The sequence below is a fragment of the Coffea arabica genome, chromosome 1c, assembly GCF_036785885.1.
Source record: "Coffea arabica cultivar ET-39 chromosome 1c, Coffea Arabica ET-39 HiFi, whole genome shotgun sequence".
Lineage (NCBI taxonomy): Eukaryota > Viridiplantae > Streptophyta > Magnoliopsida > Gentianales > Rubiaceae > Coffea > Coffea arabica.
The window spans coordinates 54428808-54452331 of NC_092310.1; the positions used below are offsets into that span (position 1 = coordinate 54428808).

At 38.2% G+C, this 23524-nt stretch overlaps 4 protein-coding genes across 6 annotated transcripts; all 4 read left to right on the forward strand.

Annotated features, from left to right (window-relative positions):
• Positions 1-2971: 2971 nt before the first annotated feature.
• LOC113742764 (uncharacterized) lies at positions 2972-9011 on the forward strand. Of its 3 annotated transcripts, none has more exons than XM_072078391.1 (11): positions 2972-3358; positions 3500-3589; positions 3915-4037; positions 4350-4565; positions 4660-4746; positions 4882-5009; positions 5623-5667; positions 5756-5812; positions 5983-6801; positions 7537-7758; positions 8202-9011. In XM_072078391.1, the coding sequence occupies exons 4-11, from the start codon at positions 4392-4394 to the stop codon at positions 8827-8829; spliced, it is 2160 nt and encodes a 719-aa protein (XP_071934492.1). In that variant the 5' UTR covers positions 2972-3358; positions 3500-3589; positions 3915-4037; positions 4350-4391; the 3' UTR covers positions 8830-9011. The 3 variants fall into 3 exon arrangements, with proteins under 3 accessions (XP_071934492.1, XP_071934486.1, XP_071934480.1); XM_072078385.1 differs by having other exon boundaries at positions 4398-4565; positions 5995-6801; XM_072078379.1 differs by having other exon boundaries at positions 2973-3358; positions 4398-4565.
• Positions 9012-9600: 589 nt separating this feature from the next.
• LOC113729356 (protein PLASTID TRANSCRIPTIONALLY ACTIVE 16, chloroplastic-like) lies at positions 9601-16164 on the forward strand. Its single transcript, XM_072078400.1, has 7 exons — positions 9601-9723; positions 11271-11454; positions 12775-13605; positions 13783-14235; positions 14372-14440; positions 14943-15001; positions 15189-16164. Exons 3-7 carry the CDS (start codon positions 13162-13164, stop codon positions 15916-15918), a joined length of 1755 nt encoding a protein of 584 aa, XP_071934501.1. The 5' UTR covers positions 9601-9723; positions 11271-11454; positions 12775-13161; the 3' UTR covers positions 15919-16164.
• Positions 16165-16309: 145 nt separating this feature from the next.
• On the forward strand, positions 16310-19139 carry LOC113729365 (uncharacterized). Its single transcript, XM_072078402.1, has 4 exons — positions 16310-17050; positions 17156-17799; positions 17957-18493; positions 18679-19139. Exons 1-4 carry the CDS (start codon positions 16852-16854, stop codon positions 18778-18780), a joined length of 1482 nt encoding a protein of 493 aa, XP_071934503.1. The 5' UTR covers positions 16310-16851; the 3' UTR covers positions 18781-19139.
• A 1339-nt stretch (positions 19140-20478) lies between these two features.
• Positions 20479-22867, forward strand: LOC113742773 (uncharacterized). The gene is made up of 3 exons (XM_072047419.1): positions 20479-21357; positions 21618-22172; positions 22766-22867. The coding sequence occupies exons 1-3, from the start codon at positions 20479-20481 to the stop codon at positions 22865-22867; spliced, it is 1536 nt and encodes a 511-aa protein (XP_071903520.1).
• The last annotated feature ends 657 nt before the right edge of the window (positions 22868-23524 follow it).

Genomic DNA, 23524 nt, shown 5'->3' on the forward strand with positions numbered 1-23524 from the left:
GATGTTTCACAATAGATGTGGGGTCGGTGATGCACTTAGTTTTTTTTATATTGTTAGTGGCTTTCCCTTTGCTTATAGGACGACTGACTGCTGCCCTGCGATCTGGTCAGGGTGGCCAGGGAGGGGAGGGGGAGAAGAGGGGGAGAGGGGAGGGAAGGAGAGAGGGAGAGAGAAAAAGAAAGAAAAAAAAAAAAGGAAAGTCGGCGCCGGAATCAGCGGCGGAAGTGGTGGGCGGCGATGAAGGTGTGGTGGATAGGGGTAGGGGAGAAAGAAGAAGAAATGAGGAAGTTTTTTGTGTATTAGATATTTTAAGGCGTGCGGGTTAAAAAATTTGGTAAGTTTTTTTGGATTCCCGTAATTAAAGTTGTTAAAAAACTAGTAACTAAAAAACTGAGTTCCAAACAAGCCCCATGTTATGAGGTATTGTATTTTTAAATATCAATGTGGCATTTGGCTGATTCAAACGAGTTTCTTGGTTGATAATTTGATTGGTCTAAGTTTTACAGTACGTTTTTTCCTTTTTTGAATCTGAAAAGCTATGCTAAATCATAAACAAAAAAGAATCATAAATAAAAAAAGATACTAATTAATAGTTAATTATCGTTTTTTTATATTTTTTAACAAAAGAGGGGTGAGATTTAAGGAATTGAAAAAAAAAACATCAGAATTAGAATTCAGAACCTTACATGTCTCAATTTTAGCCATTAAATCAGAGCCTTCTTGACAGTTAATTACCACGATAGTTTGCCAAAAGTCCAGTAGTGTATGTATTAATGCTCCATTTGGAAGGTGAGTTTTTTTTGCGTTTGTTTAAAACTTTACTGTAACTTACTATAGAAGATTTTTTTTTTAATTAAAGTGAATTTTTTTTAATATTTTGAAATGTATAGTTTAAAAACTTTGAGAAATTTTTTGAAGTTATTATAACTAAAGTTTTTAAAAAACTTGTAGCAGACAAATTTGACAAAAATTTTTATTAAACTCGTGTTGGTGTGTTATTCATAGCCTGAAGCAACGTTAACAACATAATCCATGAAGCAACGTTAACAACATAATCCAGAATACAACAAATAGGTGTGCAAGATCTCCCCCACAGATGAAAGGATAACGGACGACGTTACTTGATGAGACCAACTTCGTTGTTTTGATTCATTCTTTTTTCCCATATATACTTTATAGGGAAAATTTCGGAAACCTCCCCTGAGGTTTCTATCAATCTCACTCTACTTCATCTTTGGTAGAATATTAGATCCCACTTCTTACATTTTCATAGATAAAATTACTTAAATATCCGCACAATTTATCAGATATTTCACAATTATTCGAATAAATTTACTTAAAATAGTTATAAATATGATAAATTGAATTCAATGATAATTTAGAAGTGTAAATAATATTTAAAATGTCATGAGAAAAAGGGCACCAAATTCAGGCACTCTACTATGGTTGATGTATGGTATAGAAAATTGCAAGAGCAAGAAGTCACTTCAATTAGAGCAAGAGAAGCAGAGATTTTTAAGCTGTATGTGAAGATTTTTACCTTTATTATAGAGGATTCAAGAGTTTTCTAATCCACATACTCATATTAATCTCTAAGAATTTTGTACTGAACAAATTTTATTCTTTGGTAGTTTATGTTGATATAGTTGTTCTCTGTGTATGGTAAATTATGCTTAGCTAATTTTCTATTTCATAAACCTCCCCCAAAATTTCATTCTTGTTAAATTGATTGTGTATTGTTCATATGAAATTATCTCACTAATGCAAGGCTTGAGGGCATTTGTGATATTAGGCGATTTTCTCCCTCCAACTCCCAATTTTTTTTATTGTTTGTCTTTTTGAATTTGGTTGGATTTAATACTAGCTACTTACTTCTAGGGGAGGTTTTTGATATTTTAAAAATCTCAGGGAAGGGGACTGAGACTGTGAGAAATCTCAATGGAGGTTTCTGAAATTACCTCTACTTTATATTTTTGCCCTTTTCGTCCTTCAATTAAAAATTTAACAGAGTAAGAACTCAAAAAATGCATAAATATGAGTTTTAAATACAGCACGTAGTTATGTATGCATAAAGTGAATTATCCTTTACGTGCATGTGTGTGTACATATGTGTACTCACATATTTGTATGCATGTATGTAGTATATACACATGCATATATGTGTATGTATATATTTATGCATGTGTATGTTTACATAAAATAAATAGAGAGGGATTAAATCCATATCCCTACTACTAAATCTACATCCTCTACATTTATTAGACAATTATTGCCCTTAACTTATATATATATATATATATATATATATATATTTTGTCAAAACGGCAACGTTCTATTCATAACACCAAACGTATTACAAGAACCTTAACTTTTATATATTAAATCAACACTTTTTTATAGTATTTATGTATTAAATCAACGCTTTTGCCCTTGCACTTCAAAAGATAAAGCTATGCTCCGGTTTATCTTACATAGGGAGATTCCTTTTTTTGTTTTTGAATTTACACCGACCTCTCCAATTAAATCCAACCAAATAGTCATGCTAAATGTACAAGGCTAAGGCAAAAAACTTGAATTTAATACATATTGATGTGAGGAGTATAAGATGTTATATAGATCACCTAATCCGTTTAAGTTTATGACATGATCATCCTTCATGTAAATAAATACCAATACAAAATTAAGAGTGAGAGAAGTTCGTCTTACAAATACGACAGGAAATGAAGGATTGAAGTAAATTCAAAGTCAAGATGGGAATTTCTGTACTAGTACTAGTATTTTGACCAGTGCTATGCACGGGTTATATTTCAAACCAAAATAATATTAAATATATTTATATATTGTGGTATAGAATAATAAATATATATATTAAAAATTTAAAGAATTGTATGCTTAATATTTTGAAAAAAATTTAATCTATAATGATTTAACCCATAAAACAGCTAAAAAGGCTCATCCCATATGCCAAAGAAAATAATTGACGGAAGAAAATATTGACGTGTAGTCAAAATTAGGGCAGTCACGTCCTTGTTACTTCTCCCTCCCTCCCTCAGCTTCTACCTAGTAGAATTTTCTATCACGATTCCCCTCGCTTTTTTTTTTGGCCTTCGGTTCTATATCACAATTCGGCGGATAGCGCCGTGGAGAGTTACTCTGCAATCTTCCCGTTAGCACCTCCTACTACCATGTCCTAGGAGTTCCTTATCCTCGTGTTACCAAACGCTCTCTCCTGTTTCTCGTTCTGGTTTCAAGTAGTACCTACTAAACCATATCCATCATCTACTAAGAGGAATCCGGAAGTCGTCGCCGCAGTAGCCTTGCGCAGAAACCCTAGACAATGTCGGGCGGCTTTTTCCGGGTAATTGTTTCTTCCTCAATCAATTTTAGAAAATTCAGTTAGTTGTTGATTACGAAGTGTAACCTAGTTCTGTTGGATAAGAATCAGATCTTCTTTCTCTTTTTTTTTTTTTACTGATTTTTTCGTTGTTTTAAATTTTAGGGCACGTCGGCCGATCAGGATACTCGGTTCTCGAACAAGCAAGCTAAGCTGCTGAAATCTCAGAAATTCGCTCCTGAATTGGAACACCTGGTTCGTCTTCTTACTTCTAGTTGAATTACGTGTTTGTATATTGAATTATTGGGGCTTATCTTATTCTTAGAATTGCTAGTTGTGATAAAAGCTCTTAAACATTTTTGAGGTTAGGTTCGTTTTATGTTCCGTTAACTTGGACTTCATTTTTTGGATGATCATGTGTTTAGGTGAGTGTGAAGAAAATAAGGATGGTTGTGGCTAAATTGAGTATCGCTAAAACCGATTTACTGGATTTCATCTGTGGTTTCTAGACTATATTGTGGCTGCTGTGGCTGCTGAGTTTAGTCCTATTCTATTAAAGTTACGTGTAATTTTTCTTTAGGTGGATATGACGAAAGTGAAGATGGATGTGATGAGGCCGTGGATAGCAACTCGGGTGACCGAGCTTATTGGATTTGAAGATGAAGTGCTTATTAACTTTATTTATGGCCTTCTAGATGGGAAGGTATGTAACTGCCATTGTCATACTTTTCTTTATTCAAAGATGCTACTATTGAGCATCTGATGGTCATAATTCAGTTGTTCTGGAAATTTAACATATTTCCTTTCCAAAAAAGAGAAAAGAGAAATATGACCATTACATGGTAATGTGCATGGATGTGTTGCTTAGATATTTTGGGGCTGCAATTTCTGATTGTATCAATCTTTTTGGTTTTTCTGTGGCCTTTTGGTTTTAGTTGTGCTACTGTATCAAATTCTATGAACTCATATGATTGCAACATCTGGTGGAACTTTATCAACTCATTATGTTTTGTAGGCTAATCATCATTATGTGGTTTAAGTGCAATCGCCCATTTGGATGCAGGAGGTTAATGGAAAGGAGGTTCAGATTTCTCTTACTGGTTTTATGGAGAGAAATACTGGTAAGTTTATGAAGGAGCTGTGGTCATTACTTTTGAGTGCTCAAAAGAATGCAAGTGGTGTCCCTCAGCAGTTCTTGGATGCCAAGGAGGAAGAGACTAGGAAGAAGAAGGTCTTTCCCATTTTTTTCGTAAATTTAAAATTCACTTCCATTCTGATGCTTTTCGTGGTTTCTGTTATGAATGATTTTATGGGTTATATTGCAGGCTGAGTCAGATCGAATAGCAAATGAAATCCGGAGAAAGAAAGAGAAGGAAAGTCAGGAACTGGGGCAAGAGGGAACTAAGAAGATGGTAAGTATTTTATTTTCCATGCAAGAGTTAGTTGTGTGGAGCTGACTCTTTGTTTTTAACTTTCTTCGTGTTTCCCTGAATTCAGCTGCTTCTGCAATTATTTGGGTTCATGTCCTTTACCTCAAACTACTGTAGGACCATGGCAATGATATCTCAAAAGATGCTGATATGGGTGTACATCCCACTTCAAAACATCAGCCTGGTGGAATGTTAACTGGGGAGAAAGAGTCTGTGCAGAGGAATGGATCGCGAGGACGAAGCAGGTTAGAATTGAAAGTGACGCCTTTAGATATTTGATTCACTTCATTTTAAATGTTGAACAACCATCTCCATGGTTCTTTGTACTTTGTGACATTTCAAATGCAGGATCTATGTATCTTTTTGGGGTTTCTGGGTCTGTTATTGGAGTGTTTGACGTGTTCTTTTTTGTCTCGGAGTACATTGACAAGCACGAATTGTTTCTTCCTATTTGTTAGGCAGGATGTAATATGCCAAATGTGATATTTTCTTGTAATGAGATTTTCTGATAAGAGAGACTAAAACCTGCTTAAAGCAGTCACCGGAAGATTTGTCAAGCTCAGTTTTCCACGTTTTGATTATGATTAAAACCTGCTTAAAGCAGTCAATGTGTTGATTATGAGGGAGTTTTCTAGTGTTCTTGAGCTTTAAAAATCTATCATTGTTGATCTCTCCTCTACTTTTCAATCCTGATGGTCATCTGTTTACTCATTGCTCATAGTTCTATGATTAAAATTTTGTGGCGCTCTCAATTTCAATGGTTTTCATCATCTCTCTCTTTCTGAAAAATTGAAGTGTGTTTACAATTTTTTCTGTGCCCATCTCTCAGTGAAGACTAATACTTGTCTACCTGCACAGGGCCTCTAGATCTCCACATTCTGCTGATCATTCCCCTTCTACTAGGTATTTCATTACATGTGCCCTCTTTTTAAATGAAACTGTTTTGCTGTTGATCAATGAGGTTAGAGTAAATTTCCTTTTTGCATTGCAGAGGGAGGCGGTCAAGGTCAATTAGCAAGTCATTCTCCAATTCAAGAAGTTACTCAGGGTATGTTTTCAATTTTAAACAAATATGGATCTTTGATTCCTTAGATTTGGCAGTCATTATCTCATTCCATTTGTTGCGTGCATACTGATTATGTTGCGAGTAGGAATATTTTGTGCTTTTCCTCTCTCTTTCCTGCATGAAATGGTGCTACAATTGACATATTGTTTTAGTGGAAGACGCAGGTCAACAAGTTTATCTGCCTCTCCTAGGCGAAGAGGGCGCTCTAGTTCATCAGAAATGGTTTACCGCTCTTCACCTAGACGATCTCTTACTCCTCGTGGGAGACGTTCACCCCATCGTTCTTTTACTCCATCCAGGCGCAGATCATCTTATTATAGGCAACGATCATCATCCCGACCACGCCGTAGGTCTCCATCTCCTACTCGTTATAGAATGCGTTCTCCTTTGCGTCGCAGATCACGCTCTCCTCTTCGGCGTAGATCAAGGTCACCCATCTGGCGTAGGCCAAAGTCACCAATTCGACGATCTCCTCCTCGAGGTAGGTCCCGGTCACCTTTAAGACATAGATCATCATCTGCAAGGCGTAGATCACCATCCCCCATTCGACGAAACTCACCATCTCCTGCAAGATATGGGTCACCATCTCTCATGAGGCAGAAGTATCGACGATCTTCATCAACACCACCAAGGAGGTCTCCTTCTCCAGTTATGCGCAGGTCTCGATCTCCAATCCGGCGTAGGTCTCCTTTGCCAATTCGGCGTAGGTCTCCATCTCCAATTCGGCGTAGGTCTCCATCTCCAATTCGCCGTAGGTCTCCATCTCCAGGTCACCGTGTATTGTCTTCTCCAGTTGGGCGTAGGTCACCCATGGGGCGAAGAAGATCTCCAACTCCCACGAGTCATAAATCTGATTCACCTCAAGTATCGAGTTCTCCCTCACCTCGTCGCAACATTCCTTCACCAATCAGGAGGAAATCACCAAGAAGGCAGAGGAGATCACCTTTGCAATCTCCTAGAGAAAGGAAGAGGTAACTTAACACTAGAGCTGTTAATCGAGCCGAGTCGAGCCGAGTATTTGGCTGCCGAGCTCGACTCGAGCTCGTTAAGAAAACGAGCTTTAAAATGTGTTCGAACTCGGCTCGTTAAATGTACATGTGGCTCGAGCTCGAGCTCGACTCGTTTATCACAAACGAGTCGAGCTTCATGAGCTCGAGTTCGTACAAATTAACATTAATAAAAACCTATAATTTTTAATTTATATAATTTTGATTTCTAAAATGACAAATATGCCCTACATTAACGAGCTCTAACGAGCTACTTGAGTATCAAACGAGCCGAGTAAAACTCGGCTCGTTTACTAAACGAGCATGTTTCGAGCTCGAGCTCGACTCGTTAACCAAAATTAACGAGCCGAGCTCGAGCCTTAATGAGCCGAGCTCTAACGAGCTTTCGAGCTACTTGATTGGCTTAACAGCTCTACTTAACACATCAGTAATATTTTGTCCAGGAGACTATCTTGTTTTTTGCATTTTTGGCATATTCGATTAATTGCGGTCTTAGTTTTTGACTCGCGATTTGGTGGCAATTCTATTAATTATGGAAGTTGAGATGCTAAATGTTTTGATGATATTGGAGGAAAGTTTGGGAGCGGAATAAGATTGCACAGAAAGTTTTATGCAGTAATCAATCGATGATTGTACTTCATCAATGTGTTCTTGCATTTATTCTTGGATGATCATTTGATATTTAATTCACTGCTGCAGAAGCCGGGAGAAGTACTCTCCAGTTCATCATGCTGCTCCAAGAAATACGGTTGAACGCCCAACTAATGATCGTCATAGATCAAACTCATCAGAACGTCAGTCTCAAAGTGTCTCTTCGGACCGTAATAATTCACAGCGAAAAGTGAGAAGACTGTCTCCTTCACCAAACAGGTCTCCTGCTTCAGAAGCTGACAGGGAACCAAGTTTAAATGAGAAGAGAAGGTCTGTACACATCATAGTACTCTTCTACAGCTTTTATTATTGAGAAGAGAAGGTATTGCTTATTATTGCTGGCCAAGCTTTAAGAGAGGCCTTTTGGATGAAAACAGAGATAAGAGGGCTTGTTCTGATTGGCCAAATCCTCATAGAATAGCAAGAGAAAATAAAGATCATGATGATAGTTCTGAAATGAGTGCAAATGATTAATAAACCAATTATGCTGGGCAATTGTGAAAGACTTTGCTAAAATTCACTGATTTTAGTTTTACCTAGGCTTTTACCTTTGTCAATTTCTGATTGTGATGTTAAAAACACTCAGTAGGCCTGATAGGATAGAGTTTAATAAGAGAGATCACATATTGTGGAGGTGAGTTTCATTGCATTGAGGTTTTTGTGCTACTTTCTACCCTTATATGATCTTAATTTCATCGGTATGTAATTGATAGGGAAAACAAATCTCAAGGTCAACAAAAGAAACCTGCTCAGCGAGATTCACAAATGATTAAAGATGCATTGCATGGTGATAAGGGGAAGCAATCACCTCTTGGAGAGAGACACAGAGCTGTTGAAAAGAATCAATCTTATTCTAATGATACTAAGATTAATGATCGCCATTTTGAAGCTGCTTCAAAGTTGGCAAGAAAGGTTGAGCACAATGATGAAAATGCTTCTGTCGGTTCTGACTCTGAGGAGAGTGATAGGACCAGGGCTAGAGTCAAAGATAAGAGAAAGAAAAGGAGGGCAGAGAGGCGAAGGTCTGAGTCGGCTAGTGAATCAAGTTATGATTCTTATGAAGAAGAAAGGAAAGAGGCTAAGAGAAAGAGGAAGGAGGAGAAAAAATTGAAAAAGGAGGATAGGCGTCGGAGGCGGGAGGAGCGTCGTAGAAGAAAAGATGAAAGGCGTGCAGAGAAGCATAAGCTGAAATCAAAAGATGCTATTTCTTCACCTTCAGATGCTGACAGGAATCATGGTGGTCATTCTGATGATGATCAAAGCGATAAGAAAAAGTTAGAGATTGAGTTGCGAGAAAAGGCCCTTGAGTCACTTAGGGCTAAGAAGGGCATTGGCCATTAAATTTCTTATGCGTTGGAAGATTTCGCTGTTATTTGAGCATTTTAATCTTCTTTTTGGCTTCTTTTACTTTATTGGAACTTCTGTGTTTGGTTGACTGTATTATTGATAGCTATTTAATGTAGTCTGTCTTTACTCCTGGCAGCTGAATGGATTAATGAGGATTTCCTGAGCTATTGTCTTGAGTTCCAACTTTTTGCTGACTTCCTGCTAAATTTGCTGGTAATATTTGTCTTCCCTTTGCTGGGAATATGTTTCTGTTGTTTTATGGGTAGGTTGCTGGTCTGGATATGGAGCATCTTTTTATACGAACTGATGCTTGTTAATGTATGGTCGTTCTGTGACCAATCAGACATCTTATCATTATTTGCTTGTGTGGCCTGTGTTGAAATTTCAAGTAAATCATTTGAGAGAACTTATTGTTTTAAGTTTGGCTTATTTCTTATCAATTTTTTTTTCATTTTCTCTGTTTTGGATTATTGAGTAAGCATGAAGCGTCTTGGCAGATTTTTCTTAATTGCATAAAGTTGTGACTAAATTGGGTTTCTGGTTAATTGATAGATGAGAATATTTTCAACTAGATGACTTGGTTGAGCAGATCTTGTGCACCTCCAAAATTTTGAACTCATAGCAGGTGAAGTGTTTTCATTCCTTGCTTGGCTCTCTTAGATGGCAGACTAATCTGTAGGGTTAAACTCTCTGTATATGAGGTTTCTGTGACACTTTATTTTTTCTTAATATCTGTGTTGTTGACAGCTTGAGAATTGCCGCAGGATATTTGGTTGTCTATTCTTCAGTGCCTTATGTTCATACCTGTTCATCATATCCGATTGTTGATAGCAGCAGTTAAACAAATACTGGTGCGTAGCTATACTGCCAATGCTCTGTAAATATTGTGTAAGGAAGCTAATGCTACTCTTCCTTCTTGTCTCTTTTATCCTATGTATTGCTTATTCCTTGGTTTTTTTTTTGGAGGTCATGTTTAGAACTAAATTTTTGTGCTCATAATAGCAAATGTTCTGGCGTAGGCACTTATCCAGACAAAAAACAAAAGGTTGTTCTGAAGCCTAGTATCTTAATTTGATCGGAACTTATTCTTGATCTTTTTTGTGTAGGTATGTTATGCTAGATTATATTTCGTCTCTTGTTCTATAATGCTTTTTAGCATGAGAAACCCAAAAACTTATGGTTCTGTAGGGATTGAAGGAAAAATACTGCTGGAAAGTGCAGTACAGAATCGAGAGAGGTGTAGGCGTTTGAAATCACAGTCCTTTGAACTTTGTTCAACACGTTGACTGAATAATTGCGAAATGTTAATGGTATTTAGGAGTAGTTCTGCGAGTAGTGGATCCAAGTAACTCTAATTTGGTTGGGGTCCTTTCTTTCTTTCCTTTTTCATTTTTGTTTTGTTGGGGGGTGTTTTTTTTTTTTTGTTGTTGTTTTTGCGCGGCAGGGGGTGGGGTTGCGGGGGAGGGCATGAGCCTGCACAATACTGAAAGTGTCGGCAGCTTTTACTGTCCATTTAAATACATTTCTAATGAGATACTGTTCCTTTTCTGTTTCCAATTTCGAGGGTATGCTGCAGATGGAATAATTAAAAGGAGAAGGGAATGAACTGCAAAATAAATTTGAATTAGAGAATTGTGATTTAATTCTTTTCCTAGATTGATCTTCCCTGACAGGCATGAACTGATTCTTATGTTTTTTTTGAGTGCAACTTTTTAGTTTTGGTGCCGTATGTCTCCGCAATTTTTTGAGTTTAAGTTTGTCGATAATAATTTTTGTCGGGAGCTCTTCACTTTCAATCGACTAGAGTCAAAAAGTTTTTGCTTCTGGTACGAAGTAATAGTGCATCGATAAAGATTATGCATTCTCAAGACAACTTGGTGGTGTAATCTCTCTGGTTATTTTGTGCCAAAGAATCTCCAAATTGGATTGTTTTTTACCTGATGATATAATGCTCAAAATTTAATGGAGCTGAAAGTGTTTTCTGGTTTTGGACTATAATTTGTGACGGCTCGTCTGATGAAATGATTTGGTTAACTTGCTAGTTTGTCTATTAGATGGTTAGTGCAAAGAGACCGAGTATATCCATCTCCCTCCCTCATAAAGCGAGTTCCTCATAAAGCCAGTTGCCTTTTGCCCTTTTCCTTATCCCTCATAAAGCCAGTTCCTGAATCCCGTAACCCGTCGTACAAAAAAATTGAAAATGGTTGGCTGGGGCGATCAGAATTGAGGACAAAGTGGTCTTGCGGGATGGGCGGCCTCTGTTCTTGCGATTAATTAACTTGTATCTGGCCTCATTTGACTTTTGGCAGTTTGGAAATCAAAAGCATTTGAGAATACTTATAACGCCATAATAAATCAAATTTGCGCGTTTGATGGGTAGGTGTATCTCTTGTCATCAAGTACTTTTTGCTCATAAATCCTTTCATTTTGGATAGGTGAAAGTAATCCCTTCTATAGTACCGTGGCGGGGTCAATGTCTTAACCACCCGCACATGGGTAATGCCTATCTAAGCGGAAATGAATGGCATGATTCTGCTATCCATCAATCATGGTACGCATCACACGGTAAAGGTAGTCATTTTGCAGCAATGACCAAAGCTCTCCCGGGAATGAGACATGGTGGGTATCTATTTTTGAGTTGCAATTCTCAGTAAAAGTGAATTAAGACGTGTGAATCGAAGGGCTTGCTTGGGGTTGTGCGATTGAGTGTAAAAGCTAAAGTCACTTTTAATATGTTTGGTGAATATTGAGTGGAGGGTAAAAGTAAGGAAGAGGAGAGAATACTCGGGAGATGGGGCTAAAGAAGAGGGAGGGGATGGGCATAGTCTAATAGGGAAGAGGAGGGATGGAGGTAGCTATATTCCGCTACCAAAAATGGGAGATGAGAGGCGGGGATGAATAAAGAAAGAAGAAAGGGGTAAACCAGAGAAAGGAAATAACACTTGGATCGTTATTGTCACATTTGATATGTCACGTGGTCTATCTTTACTTTACTTGAATATAAGAGTGGAATTTTTAAAAATTAACACACTTTTAGCACAAGTTCAAAATTGGTTTTTAGAGTAATTTTTATCTTTCAATAAATAAAAATCAACTTTAACAATTTTATTATAAATTTTAATCTAAATAAAGATATAAATGTGTTTTAGGAATTTAAAATTGCACATCATCAAATGAAAAAAGCACTTATTCAAGCTTGCACCTAAACAATATGATTAATCACTTAATAAATATTTTAATTAAAAGCTCTACTAATTGAAGTACGTGTTATTAAGTCATCGCAGCTCTGAAGGGACTCTAAATTTGGGAATGAATGGCTGTTTTGCGTTTTAGTGTACCAAAAGGAATGGGGGAAAGTGGTCCTATCGTTATCATAGCAAAATCTGACGATGCAAGTCTTTTTACGGACAAGGGGCTCGAACGGTTATCAGAAAACTGTTCGAAGTGATTTTGTGCAAAATGTATACAGCATAATTCTGTTTACATATGATATAATTTATTTTCAACAATGTATAATTATAAAACAAAATTTTATGAGTGTCATACATGGTGTGAAAAATAAAGTACAAGGTGAAATCTGAATTTTATATATATATATATATATATATATATATATATATTTTATCAAATCTTGAATATGAACTGTTAGGAACGGTTACAGGACCATTCCTGCCCCTCTTCTGTCTTTTTGCCAATTAGAGAATAAGTGCAAACTCTAAGTGTTAAATATTAGGAGTGTAATTTAAGAGGCAACTTAAGAATGGGGATACGTACGTCTTATTTGTGGCGGCAAAGACATATCTAAATTGTGGCAAGACAAATTAGGGAGATTATCGGTATTTACATACGTTTTTTATGAGTATATTTTTTAATTTTATACACATCGAATCGTTATAATAATTTTATAAAAAAATTTAAAAAAAATGCAACCCAAAACAGGAAGGCGAGAACTTGCTTGGAGTAACTGGTGACTTGGCTGCTTCCTGAGAACAGGATTTAATATGTGGGGGCCAAATTTTGAAGCATCTTGTGATCTCTCCCGCTGCATGGTATGTTATATAAACGTCTGGTGCTGATTTTTTCCCCGTGGATAAAACCTGACCAGATGGCTTCTTCTCATTGGCTGGTTCTCTTAGTCCCCAATCCAGATCAAAACTTGAACTGAATCGACACCGATCGTACAGAAACTGATATTCCCGGGGACATTTCCACACCTAATGGGTTCAACAAAACTTGAGAAACCAAGACAAAGAGTCTAGTTTGATACTACATTGAATCAAGAAAGAGGCTGCTTGTTGGTAGCTCTTCTTACCAATTCCAGTTTTCATGGCGCCAGCTCTCTCTTCAAATTCGTTTTTACTGAACATACCCGCATCCCAATCAAGAAAAACAGTCAAGAAACAAAGGCTTACTGCTTTTGCCAAAAAAGCCGGCGCTGGACCTTTTTCAGGTTTTCAGTTTGGTAAATCAGCAGATGATCCTTCTTCAAGAGAAGGCCAAGAAGATATTTCCGGCAACTCTTCCCCGTTTAAGTTCAATTTTGGCAAGTTGCCCGACGTGAAATCCTTTGTTCCTGCTGTCAACAGCCCGGCTTCAGGATTATCATTGATAAGGCGCAAGGATCCCGGAACAGTGTTCGTTGCTGATGCTACAGGCCAGGCTGGAGTACGCATTGCCCAATCACTTTTGCGGGAAGGGTTCAAAGTTAGAGCTGGAGTTCCTGACCTTGGTGCTGCCCAAGAACTAGCTCTTCTGGCTGCAAAATACAAGGTTTGCTTCTTCAATTTAGTTAATATGACGTTCAAGAACAAATGGAATCTTCTAATAATTCATAGCGAAATGAACCTCTAGTCTTCTGTCTTGACAATTTAAATAAATTACAGCAAAACGAACGTTAAGCGTTCCTACGAACTTTCAACTAGGATTAACATGCCTATAATCCTGCAGATCATTTCTAATGATGAATCGCGTCGTCTCAATGCTGTTGCATCAAATTTCAATGATGCGGAAGCAATAGCAAAAGCTATAGGAAACGCTAGTAAAGTTGTCGTTACAATCGGCCCTGGAGAGAATGGTCCGACTGCAGATGTCACTTTTTCGGATGCTTTGCAAGTAATTCAAGCTGCGCAGTTGGCTAATGTTGGTCATGTGGCCATAATATATAATGGATCATCATTCACTGCGTCAACTTACAATGTGCTAGATGGCATAACATCCTTTTTCGGCAATATGTTTGCGCGGTCTGCACCATTGACGATCCCAGAGTTTCTCCAGAAGTTAGTGGAGACAGACCTTAGATACACCTTGATAAAGACTAATCTCACCGAGGATTACTTGCCAGAGAGTTCGTACAATATCGTTGTGTCGGCTGAAGGAAGTGCTGGTGCAACCGACTACAAAGTAATGTAATGTATGCATTTTCTTTTTTCTTGTCATTGTCAAAAGATGCAGTAGACTTTGAGTTCAGAAATGCAACTCTTAAACTGCTTATCTCGTTCATCCTCATTGAATTAGCTGTTTGTTTTGACTAAGTCAGGTTTCCAAGTCAAAAATTGCCTCTCTAGTAGCAGGAATTTTCTCAAATACTGCTGTTGCTGAGAATAAGGTACTGCTTCGTGACTCATAAGAAGTCCTGTCTTTTCTTCTTCTTTTGTTGAACAGAATGGTTCAGTTGCTCATCTTGTACTAATATATCCTCCAAAAAATTAATTAGTAACTGTTAATTTACCCTAGCCCCATTACAAAAATAAAGTGCTATCGAGTAAAGTCATTTGCACGAGTGCTTGAACTATTACCTGTAAGTATATGAGGATGTGCTTGGAAACTGGAAAAAGAAATTAATGAGCATTACAAGAAAGACAAGCAATGGTCAAAAGATTAACTTGAGTTGTTTCACTAAGTTGAATTGAAGATGTGCACTTGTCATTGATCAATCTGAGGCTATTATAGTGCTCAAAAATTCTGACCAGCCTGATTCTTCTGATCTATGCTGGAAGCAAATTCTGTTACCTAATTCCGTTTGTCGTATATGGATTTCTCTCTTCTTGATCTGATGATATTTTATTTCTCACCACTTAGTTCCATTTGTTCCCTTTTCTCTTATTCAGGTTGTGAAAGTATTTACTAATCCAGCAGCACCCTCAAAGCCTGCAGAAGAACTTTTCAGGTAATGAAAGTAGAAAGAATCCTCAAGTATCTTACATTTTCTGTATGAATTTTGATTTATTAAATGTTGGGCATGGCCGATGAAGCATGTTTATTAATATATCGTTTATACATCAGTATACAATAATGCCTTCTGCTTAGCTTATAGCTGGAGTGCGGTCTAAATATGTGAACAAACGTTCTTGCAGCATCATCCCGGAGGATGGGAGAAGGAAGGCTTATGCAGAAGCCCTAGCAAAAGCCAGGAAAGAGGAAGAGGCTACAAGAGCAACAGAGAAATCTCGTCTAGCTGCAGAAGCAGCAAAGATGCGCAAAGAAGAGTTAAAGAAACTTGCAAAGCAGGAAGCTGAGGCTGCCAGTTTTGCAGAACAAGCCCAAGAGAGGGCGGCTGCTGCAGCAGTTTCAGTTGAAAACCTCTTAAGTAAAGCCCAAGGCATAAGCTCAGGACTATCTTGGGAAAACCTGAGCTCACAGCTGAAATCAGCTGTTCAGCAACCTGCGGAAGCAGCAAAGATGCGCAAAGAAGAGTTAAAGAAACTTGCAAAGGAGGAAGCTGATGCTGCCAGTTTTGCAGAACAAGCCCAAGAGAAGGCGGCTGCTGCAGGAGTTTCAGTTGAGAGCCTCTTAAGTAAAGCCCAAGGCATAAGCTCAGGACTATCTTGGGAAAACCTGAGCTCACAGCTGAAATCAGCTGTTCAGCAACCCGGCGAGGACTCTAAAGTGCAGGTCGCTACTGTGAGGGGTCAGGTTAGGGCTCGAAATCTGCCTGTCCAAAAAGCTGTAGTCAAAAAATCTGCTTCCTTAAAATCAAGGGAGGTTCCAAAGCCAAAGGCCAAACAACCAGAGTCCAAGACAGAGGTCAGAAAGGTTTTTGGCGGGTTGTTTCAGCAAGAAACCATTTATGTTGATGATGACTAAGAAGATTGGAGCTACATATATTCTATTCTCTGTGACTTTTTCATCTGCCTGTGTGTTCATTATTGATGCTGGGTTAAGTTGGTTTTGACAGAACGAGCTAGAATGGAGCACATTTTTGCACAGTGGTAAGACTTCGAAAAATTGCTATTTATCAGATAGTAGCATATTTGTGGACTCTGAGTTGTACTACTGACTTCCAGCTTGTTGTAACAAATACTTAAATGTTTAAATCGAGATTCCAACACATACAGCCGACTACAGTCCTCCTCTATTAGTTACTTAGTCACTGAGGGTTCTGTTTCAATGGTTTTATAGTTTACGCATGAAATGGAATAGACCAGCTCATAAGGTGAAGTCAGAGTGCGTAGACAGTAGCTCATACAGAATCTCGCCTCTCTAGTCTAGTTACAGTTACTGCACTGCTAAGTCTATTGCAAACTAACTTTAAGGTTCTAAATTCCATGTATTTATGGCACAGGCTACTTAGATTTTCTACCTTGAGATCAAATTGGTAAGTATTAAGTATTTATACTATTGAACTGAAAGAAAGTAATAGCTAGTAAAGAACTTAACAGCTGAGATAGCTTAACTCGCCGTAGGACTTCATTCTGTACTTTTAGGTGAAAAGGCAAAATAATAATAATAAATAAACAACATCTGGTATTAAGAATGACATTTAAGACTAAGCAGTAAGAAAAATGTGGACAAGAAGAAAACCCTCACGAGAATGACAAGAAGAAAACTTTCTAATTCTCTTTTGTGCGTCTTTTCATCCTGTAAACGGTGTCCTGAAGGTTGCTCAGCTTGTCTTACCTACATCAACCATCGTGTCTTTCAGACCGCAGATTCTTTACAGTGCTACCATCCACAAGTTGTTACTGCATGTCACATGGTTAGTGCAATCCAATCACGAAAGGTGTAGCAACTTTGAATATGGAGAACACAACCAGAAACAAGAAACTTGATTTCCCTGAGAGACTGTTTCATTGCTCTTGGCTTATGATCTTCTGCACTCATTCCCTGTGCCATCTCTTTAATCCTACCTACGTAATGTTTTTTCTCATTAATTTTGCTGCACAAACATCTCGTACGATTAAGCAAAAGGTTATGCTTTTATGCAAGGTACTGAGCGGTAAGATATGTAAATCACTCGCCATTTCAGGGCTATTCCTGTTGTTAATGTACTTGTACCTATCTAGCCATGCATCCAATCAATCGTCGGCATTGTTATCTGCAGTGCAATCAAGATGGAAACCTTCATCACCCAACCTCAACTCTCCTACCAAAATTAGCGACATTGTATTTGGAATAGCGGGTTTATCAAAAACATGGGGCTATAAGAGATGGTATGTCGAATCATGGTGGCGCCCAAACACAACCAGGGGATACCTATTCCTGGACACAGCTCCAACGCGGCACTTCCCGTGGCCGAGGTCATCTCCTCCTTTCAGAGTTTCCGAAGACATCTCTAAATATGACAAGTACTACAAACATGGAAGGCCATTTTTTATCAGAATCTTGCGCGTAATCGAAGAAATATTTCGTGTAGAAAGCGAAGGAGCGAGATGGTACGTCATGGGAGATGACGATACAGTTTTCCTGATCGAGAATTTGGTAGAGGTTTTGTCTAGATATGATCATCGAAAATATTTCTACATTGGAATGCCTTCAGAATGTGTAATTTCCAATTTTGTCAACTCTTTTGAAATGGCTTTTGGAGGAGCTGGCTATGCACTGAGCTATCCCCTGGCCAAGGCTGTGGTAAAGAACATGGATGTATGTATCAAAAGATACTCAACTGCATTTGCCAGCGACTTCATCATGCACTCCTGTATAGCTGATTTAGGCGTCCCCTTAACCAGAGAGAGGGGGTTTCATCAGGTAGCATTCTAACTGCATTCAGGCAAATTTTTATCGTTTTAATCAAATGATATTTCCGTCGTGTAATTAAGATTAAGGAATAAGCCTCCTTTTTTTTTTGTTTCTCTGTTTTATATATCTGAGTTATATGGCATCTTATTTGTTTTTCCTGTTACAGATAGATCTACACCGTGACATATCAGGGTTTCTATCAGCTCTTCCTCACACTCCTTTACTCACTCTTCACCACATTGATGCAATAGATCCCATCTTCCCCTCAATGAATCGTCCAGAATCAGTAGCACATCTCATGAAAGCTGCAAAAGTTGATCAGTCTCGACTACTGCAACAAAGCGTGTGCTATTTCAAGCGAAGCAACTGGACTTTCTCGGTATCATGGGGCTACTCAGTTCAAATTTACGAAGACATCATCCCTCCAAGCATTCTTCACAAGCCCATTGCAACGTTTATACCGTGGAAGAAGGGTGCCAATCCTCCATACATGTTTAATGCCAGACCTCCCTCTACAAATCCTTGCGAAGCCCCTCACGCTTTGTTCTTTGGTGGTGTTGAGGAAGCTAGAGCAAACCATTTTGTTACCAGTTACACCCAGAGATCCCAACGCGGGTTAGGAACGTGTTCATCAAGCGGCAACCATTCAGCTGAGTTTATCTCCAAGATTTATGTTCTTTCACCGATGGAAAAACTTGAATGGGTGAGTTGGTCCAAGTCATCATTACCCGTTCTCTCCTTCATTGTTGAATTCGCTTGTTTCCATCTTGTACAAAACTACATTTCCATGATGATTTTGGATTCTTCACACAATTGATGGATTTATATTTAGGCACGTACTATACTAACGTGCTTTTGTTCTCTGATTCTTTTTTTTTTGGGGTGCAGGACGGAAGCAGAAGAGAATGCTGTGATGTTGTGCAACTGGCTGGCATGAATTCTAGAGGAATTAAGCTTAGGACTTGCATGAAGGATGAGATAGTAGCCTGATCAATCCATTCTCCATTTATGTTTGTGGCAATGACTCAACACATCTCAAAGCTTGTAGCGATTTTCATTTTTACTTTGCTTTTTTCGGCCAAGTCCTACATTTCTTGGCCAAAAGAGAAAAACTTTTTTTTTCCCAACTCTTAAATTAGAGATGACAATGAGTTAATGACATCCCTCCTAATATATGGAATTTATTCAGCTTTGGAGAATTAGGATGTAATTTTCTTATGATTTTATCTTTTTTTGTAACTTTAAAGTTCACATGTTTAAGTTTTCGAGTAATTGATTTCCAAATTGTACTTTATTTATTTATTTTATGCTGTCAAAATTCAACTAGTAAACAACCAACTTTACTGTCCGCTGGAAGCCCATGTTCGAATGGTAAGCCAATGGAATGTATGATTTGTTATGCAAACTGAACTCGGCCATGCCAAGCCCAATCCCGCAAATCCCAATTAAGAATCATACCAATGAAAATCTTTTCTTTTCTTTTCTTTTTTTTCTGACGGAGTGGAGTGGATGTCCGAATCAATCCTTACGTAACCAATAAAAATCTTCTTGCTAAACAAAAACTTGAACGTTTTGCGACAACTAGTATTCTTGACATTATACCCTTACTAGCATCATACCCACTTTGGGGTGGTATGTCCTTTACATATACATGAGAATTTCACAAGATGGCAATGACAAAAGTGCAGAAATGGAATGGCAAATTTTGGACAAGACCCATAAACTCCTCCTTGTTGGTAAAGTTGAATTTGTTATTTTTTGGAGTAAAGTGGTATAAAGAATTTGCACGAACGAAATTAGTTGATTGTCTTGTGAAATTCTAAGTTCTACCAGCCTAGGAGGAATTAATTGAATTGACCGAGAAAATGACAGGTGATAACACCTATTCACGTAGATAAACAAGACTAGACTATGTATCTAGATTGGTTGAGTAGAAACAAGACAATTTTGTACATAGTACAACCGTGCTTAGAATTCACTATTCATTTGTTCCATCTTAATTTGGACCATATGCCCAGTGTACAGATATCCCCTCATCCAATCCGTAGCTCACAGCTCATATAAAACCGACTAACCCGAAAAAGAAAGAAAGAAAGCCAAAAAAGGGAAGAGGAGAAGCAAACGCTGTCAACTGCGACACTTTATTTACAAATTGTCCCGTCCCGTAATGACAACAGACAAATTAAAAGCATCGATCTGAAAGAGTAAAAAGCGTGTTTGCGCCGTGCAAATGGGTGAATGCAAGATGATAAACACGAGCCATGATCAGTGTAAAGATTGGCATCACGACTTCTCTCGTCTCATTTCACGCATTTCCAGCTACTCTTACTCAGGAAAGAAAAAAGATACCTGCACCATTTGCTTTCTCATGTTTGAATGCGTCCCAATTGATCAGTTTTAGCTCTAGCACTGGTCAAAGTTTTATACATGCAGAGACGTTTCCTAATGGCAGTAGTAAAGTAATACTGCCGTCTGACGGGTTCTCTTCTCTCTCAACCTTCTAGACTCTACAGATCTATGGCGAGTTGGGAGTTTGAATCTCTTTTTTTATTCATTTGCCAATTTTAACAAAATTATAGTAGCTGTTGAACTGAAGCCAATTCCTGAGGATAATAGCCAATACAAACGAGCGTGAAGAATTCAAGCGATACGAAAACAAGTAAATTTCAGCCCATTTTTATCCTATTTATGTCGCTTCTCAGGAGGTATAATCTGATGTCCCAAACCAATTCCACAGAACTGATCAGGAGTCAACAAAATGTCGCGCAATTTTCTAATGGGGTGGCTAAAAAGTTGTACAAGTTAGTGGTCATTTCCGGGTTGGTCCTGTATATCATGTATAATCTTTGGCCTGGTTTTCATTGTTGCTATTCATTCTCAGTTTTAACTCACTTGAGGCCAACAGTCGTCGGTAATTTAGAGAGCTCATACTCTTCTGGTACCGGTACTAATAGTGCTACTAGCATTAGTCATATTGTTTTTGGAATAGCGAGCACTTCGAACTCATGGAGGAACAAGAGATGGTTCATTGAATCCTGGTGGCGGCCAAATGTAACCCGAGGATTCGTGTTTCTGGATACATTCCCAGTTGATTTGATTCCATGGCCTGCTTCTTCTCCTCCCTTTCGGATTTCAGAAAACACTTCCAGATACAAAGATTACGACAAGCATGAAATGACTCACGCGATCAGATTGGCCCGGATAATCAGAGAGATTATTAACGAGGAAGATCAAAATGATGAGGATGTGAGGTGGTATGTTATAGCTGATGATGACACTGTCATATTTATCAACAATTTGGTTGAGGTTCTTTCGAGGTATGATTACAACAAGTACTTCTATGTTGGGATGAATTCAGAATGTCATGCATCCAATTATTTTCACTCGTTTGAGATGGCATTTGGTGGAGCTGGATATGCTTTGAGTTACCCTCTTGCAAGGGCTTTGGCTAAGAACTTGGATGTGTGTATCAGGAGGTATCCAAGTCTATATGGCAGTGACCACATCGTACAGTCCTGTGTGGCTGATTTAGGAGTCTCTCTCACTCAGGAAAAGGGGTTTCATCAGGTAATTAGACTAGCAAGCTAGAAGACTGTTGAAGTATTCTTTTACTTCCAGGAATTACAAAATGCTTAGAATTTACTATGAATGTTATTTGAGCTGAATTGCGGTCTTTGTTAGTATTGAATAAATGGCGGATGCTAATTGCAATTTGTGTTTGGCCATGTTTAAATTGATATAAAAATAATTCTGTTAGAAAATTTTCAGAAAGCGCATAGCACAATAACTCACCTTATGCTGGTGCTGATACCATTGAATTAAATCAGATTGACCTCCACAGCGACATCTCAGGTCTGTTATCAGCTCATCCACAGTCTCCTCTGGTCTCCCTCCACCACCTGAAAGTCGTAGACCCCATTTTCCCCTCCATGACCCGTAACCAGTCACTGAACCATCTAATGAAGGCTGCAAATGCTGACGAGTCCAGATTACTCCAACAAACCATTTGTTATCACAAGCAAAACAACTGGAGTTTCTCTATTTCATGGGGCTACTCCGCCCAAGTTTATGAGGCCATCTACCCTCCCAGCATCCTCCGACTGCCCCTCCAGACCTTCAGGCCCTGGATGTTTGCTAAGCCATTTTACATTCTCAATACCCGAATCCCTTCCACAAAAGATCCATGCCAAATACCTCATGTCTTCTTCTTTTATTCCGTTGAGACAATTACTGATATTATTGGACGACAGCACCTTATAGCCACAACCTATACCAGGAGGAGGCCGCGTTTTTTGCCAGCTTGCTCATCAACCGGGAATCATTCTGCTGCCCACATCAACATGATTCGTGTCCTCTCCCCAGTATTGGAGATGCATGACGGGGTGAGCAAAATTTATTCAAGTCTTCTTCTCTGTGCATTTCATTTCTTTCTCATTTTTCTCCATTTGGTATTGATCATTTGATATCGGAAAAACCGTATGTTGTTGCCCCTTTGGTATCAATGCAAGTCATATCCCGAAACCAATTGAACTGTCCAAACTTTGCCATGTTCATCAAATAATTACGTTACTATGAGTTTGCGATGTACACTAACTAATCTTTCTTCAAATCTATAGCTTAAATCTGCCTGAATAAAAGAATCTAATTAGGCTTATAACTACCAAAAAGTTATTTCTACGAGCTAGTATTAATTCCAGTAGTAGTCTAGTCCATTTTAAAAAAAAAAAAAAAACAAAATTTAGTGTAAGTGGGTTGGAAACTGTCACTTACATTCCCTTCTCCCAACCACCTAATTCATCCCCCTCTCGAGGTCTAGTCCATGTACATACATGCAAACTGATTGAAAAAAATACAAGAAAAGGGGTCATTTTTACGGTGATGTACTTGAAAATTAAGAAGTTTCCACATTATTGCAGTAGCGTTACTATTTTTCTTAATTTCATCTAAAACTAATTAATTAGGGGTTGTTTCTCAGGTTGGAAGAAGAAGGGAATGTTGTGAAGTTGAGTATGAATCACGATCGAATACTACGAATGTGCAGATCCGAGCCTGCGTGGAGGATGAAATAATTCCCTGAATTAATGCGAATCACTTCTGCAAAGATTTTAACCTTTTTTTTCTTTTGTCAATGTCTCTTGAAACATTAGCCTTACGTGCGGAAATTAATCGAAGGTAAAACAAAAGCGTATCGTACTACTTGCAGAGGATCCACAAGAAGTTAATGTCGTTAAAATTTGTTAAGCAGGCATAATATATCTGGTAAAAAAGGGGAGGGGGGGGGGAATGGAAAAGAAAGTAAAGAAACCCTGTATCAATAGAAACGAGTTTTTCTAACTGACTGCGAGGTGAAGTACACTCCGAGAACGATTTCAACAAAAAAGGTCAGAATTTTGGATTCAATTTGAACTGCTAGAGAATCAATTCATGATTACAAACTTCTAGTTGAAACCTCATGTTCATGTAAATTGAAGCCATGACTCATGGATGAGTTATTGAATAGGTTTACCTTGCAAAATCCTACACAGAAATAAAGGAAGAGAAAACCAACTTATATGCGAGTTGTAAAAGACGTTCTAGCTCTAACGAGAAAATGTGCTGTTTATTCATCTCCACGATCACTAATATTCATCAGAGTTGCAATGAAGCGTTGCAGCATTGCAACTTTAGTGCACATTGGTCATCACACACCACACACTACATTTTTCAACGCTTCATTGCAACTTTAGTGCACATT

What these genes read in the sequence shown, in the direction of transcription:
- LOC113742764 (XM_072078379.1), top strand. Translation starts at nt 3,338, where the DNA reads ATGTCGGGCGGCTTTTTCCGG. An exon ending in CTCCTGAATTGGAACACCTG is followed by an intron (nt 3,590 to 3,914) that starts GTTCGTCTTCTT and finishes ATTTTTCTTTAG; the next exon opens with GTGGATATGACGAAAGTGAA. An exon ending in AGTTTAAATGAGAAGAGAAG is followed by an intron (nt 7,759 to 8,201) that starts GTCTGTACACAT and finishes TGTAATTGATAG; the next exon opens with GGAAAACAAATCTCAAGGTC.
- LOC113729356 (XM_072078400.1), top strand. Translation starts at nt 13,162, where the DNA reads ATGGCGCCAGCTCTCTCTTCAAATTCGTTTTTACTGAACATACCCGCA. An exon ending in CTGGTGCAACCGACTACAAA is followed by an intron (nt 14,236 to 14,371) that starts GTAATGTAATGT and finishes TGACTAAGTCAG; the next exon opens with GTTTCCAAGTCAAAAATTGC. An exon ending in CTGCTGTTGCTGAGAATAAG is followed by an intron (nt 14,441 to 14,942) that starts GTACTGCTTCGT and finishes TCTCTTATTCAG; the next exon opens with GTTGTGAAAGTATTTACTAA.
- LOC113729365 (XM_072078402.1), top strand. Translation starts at nt 16,852, where the DNA reads ATGGAGAACACAACCAGAAACAAGAAACTTGATTTCCCTGAGAGACTG. An exon ending in TTTATGCAAGGTACTGAGCG is followed by an intron (nt 17,051 to 17,155) that starts GTAAGATATGTA and finishes TGTTATCTGCAG; the next exon opens with TGCAATCAAGATGGAAACCT. An exon ending in CGATGGAAAAACTTGAATGG is followed by an intron (nt 18,494 to 18,678) that starts GTGAGTTGGTCC and finishes TTTGGGGTGCAG; the next exon opens with GACGGAAGCAGAAGAGAATG.
- LOC113742773 (XM_072047419.1), top strand. Translation starts at nt 20,479, where the DNA reads ATGTCGCTTCTCAGGAGGTATAATCTGATGTCCCAAACCAATTCCACA. An exon ending in AGGAAAAGGGGTTTCATCAG is followed by an intron (nt 21,358 to 21,617) that starts GTAATTAGACTA and finishes GAATTAAATCAG; the next exon opens with ATTGACCTCCACAGCGACAT. An exon ending in TATTGGAGATGCATGACGGG is followed by an intron (nt 22,173 to 22,765) that starts GTGAGCAAAATT and finishes GTTGTTTCTCAG; the next exon opens with GTTGGAAGAAGAAGGGAATG.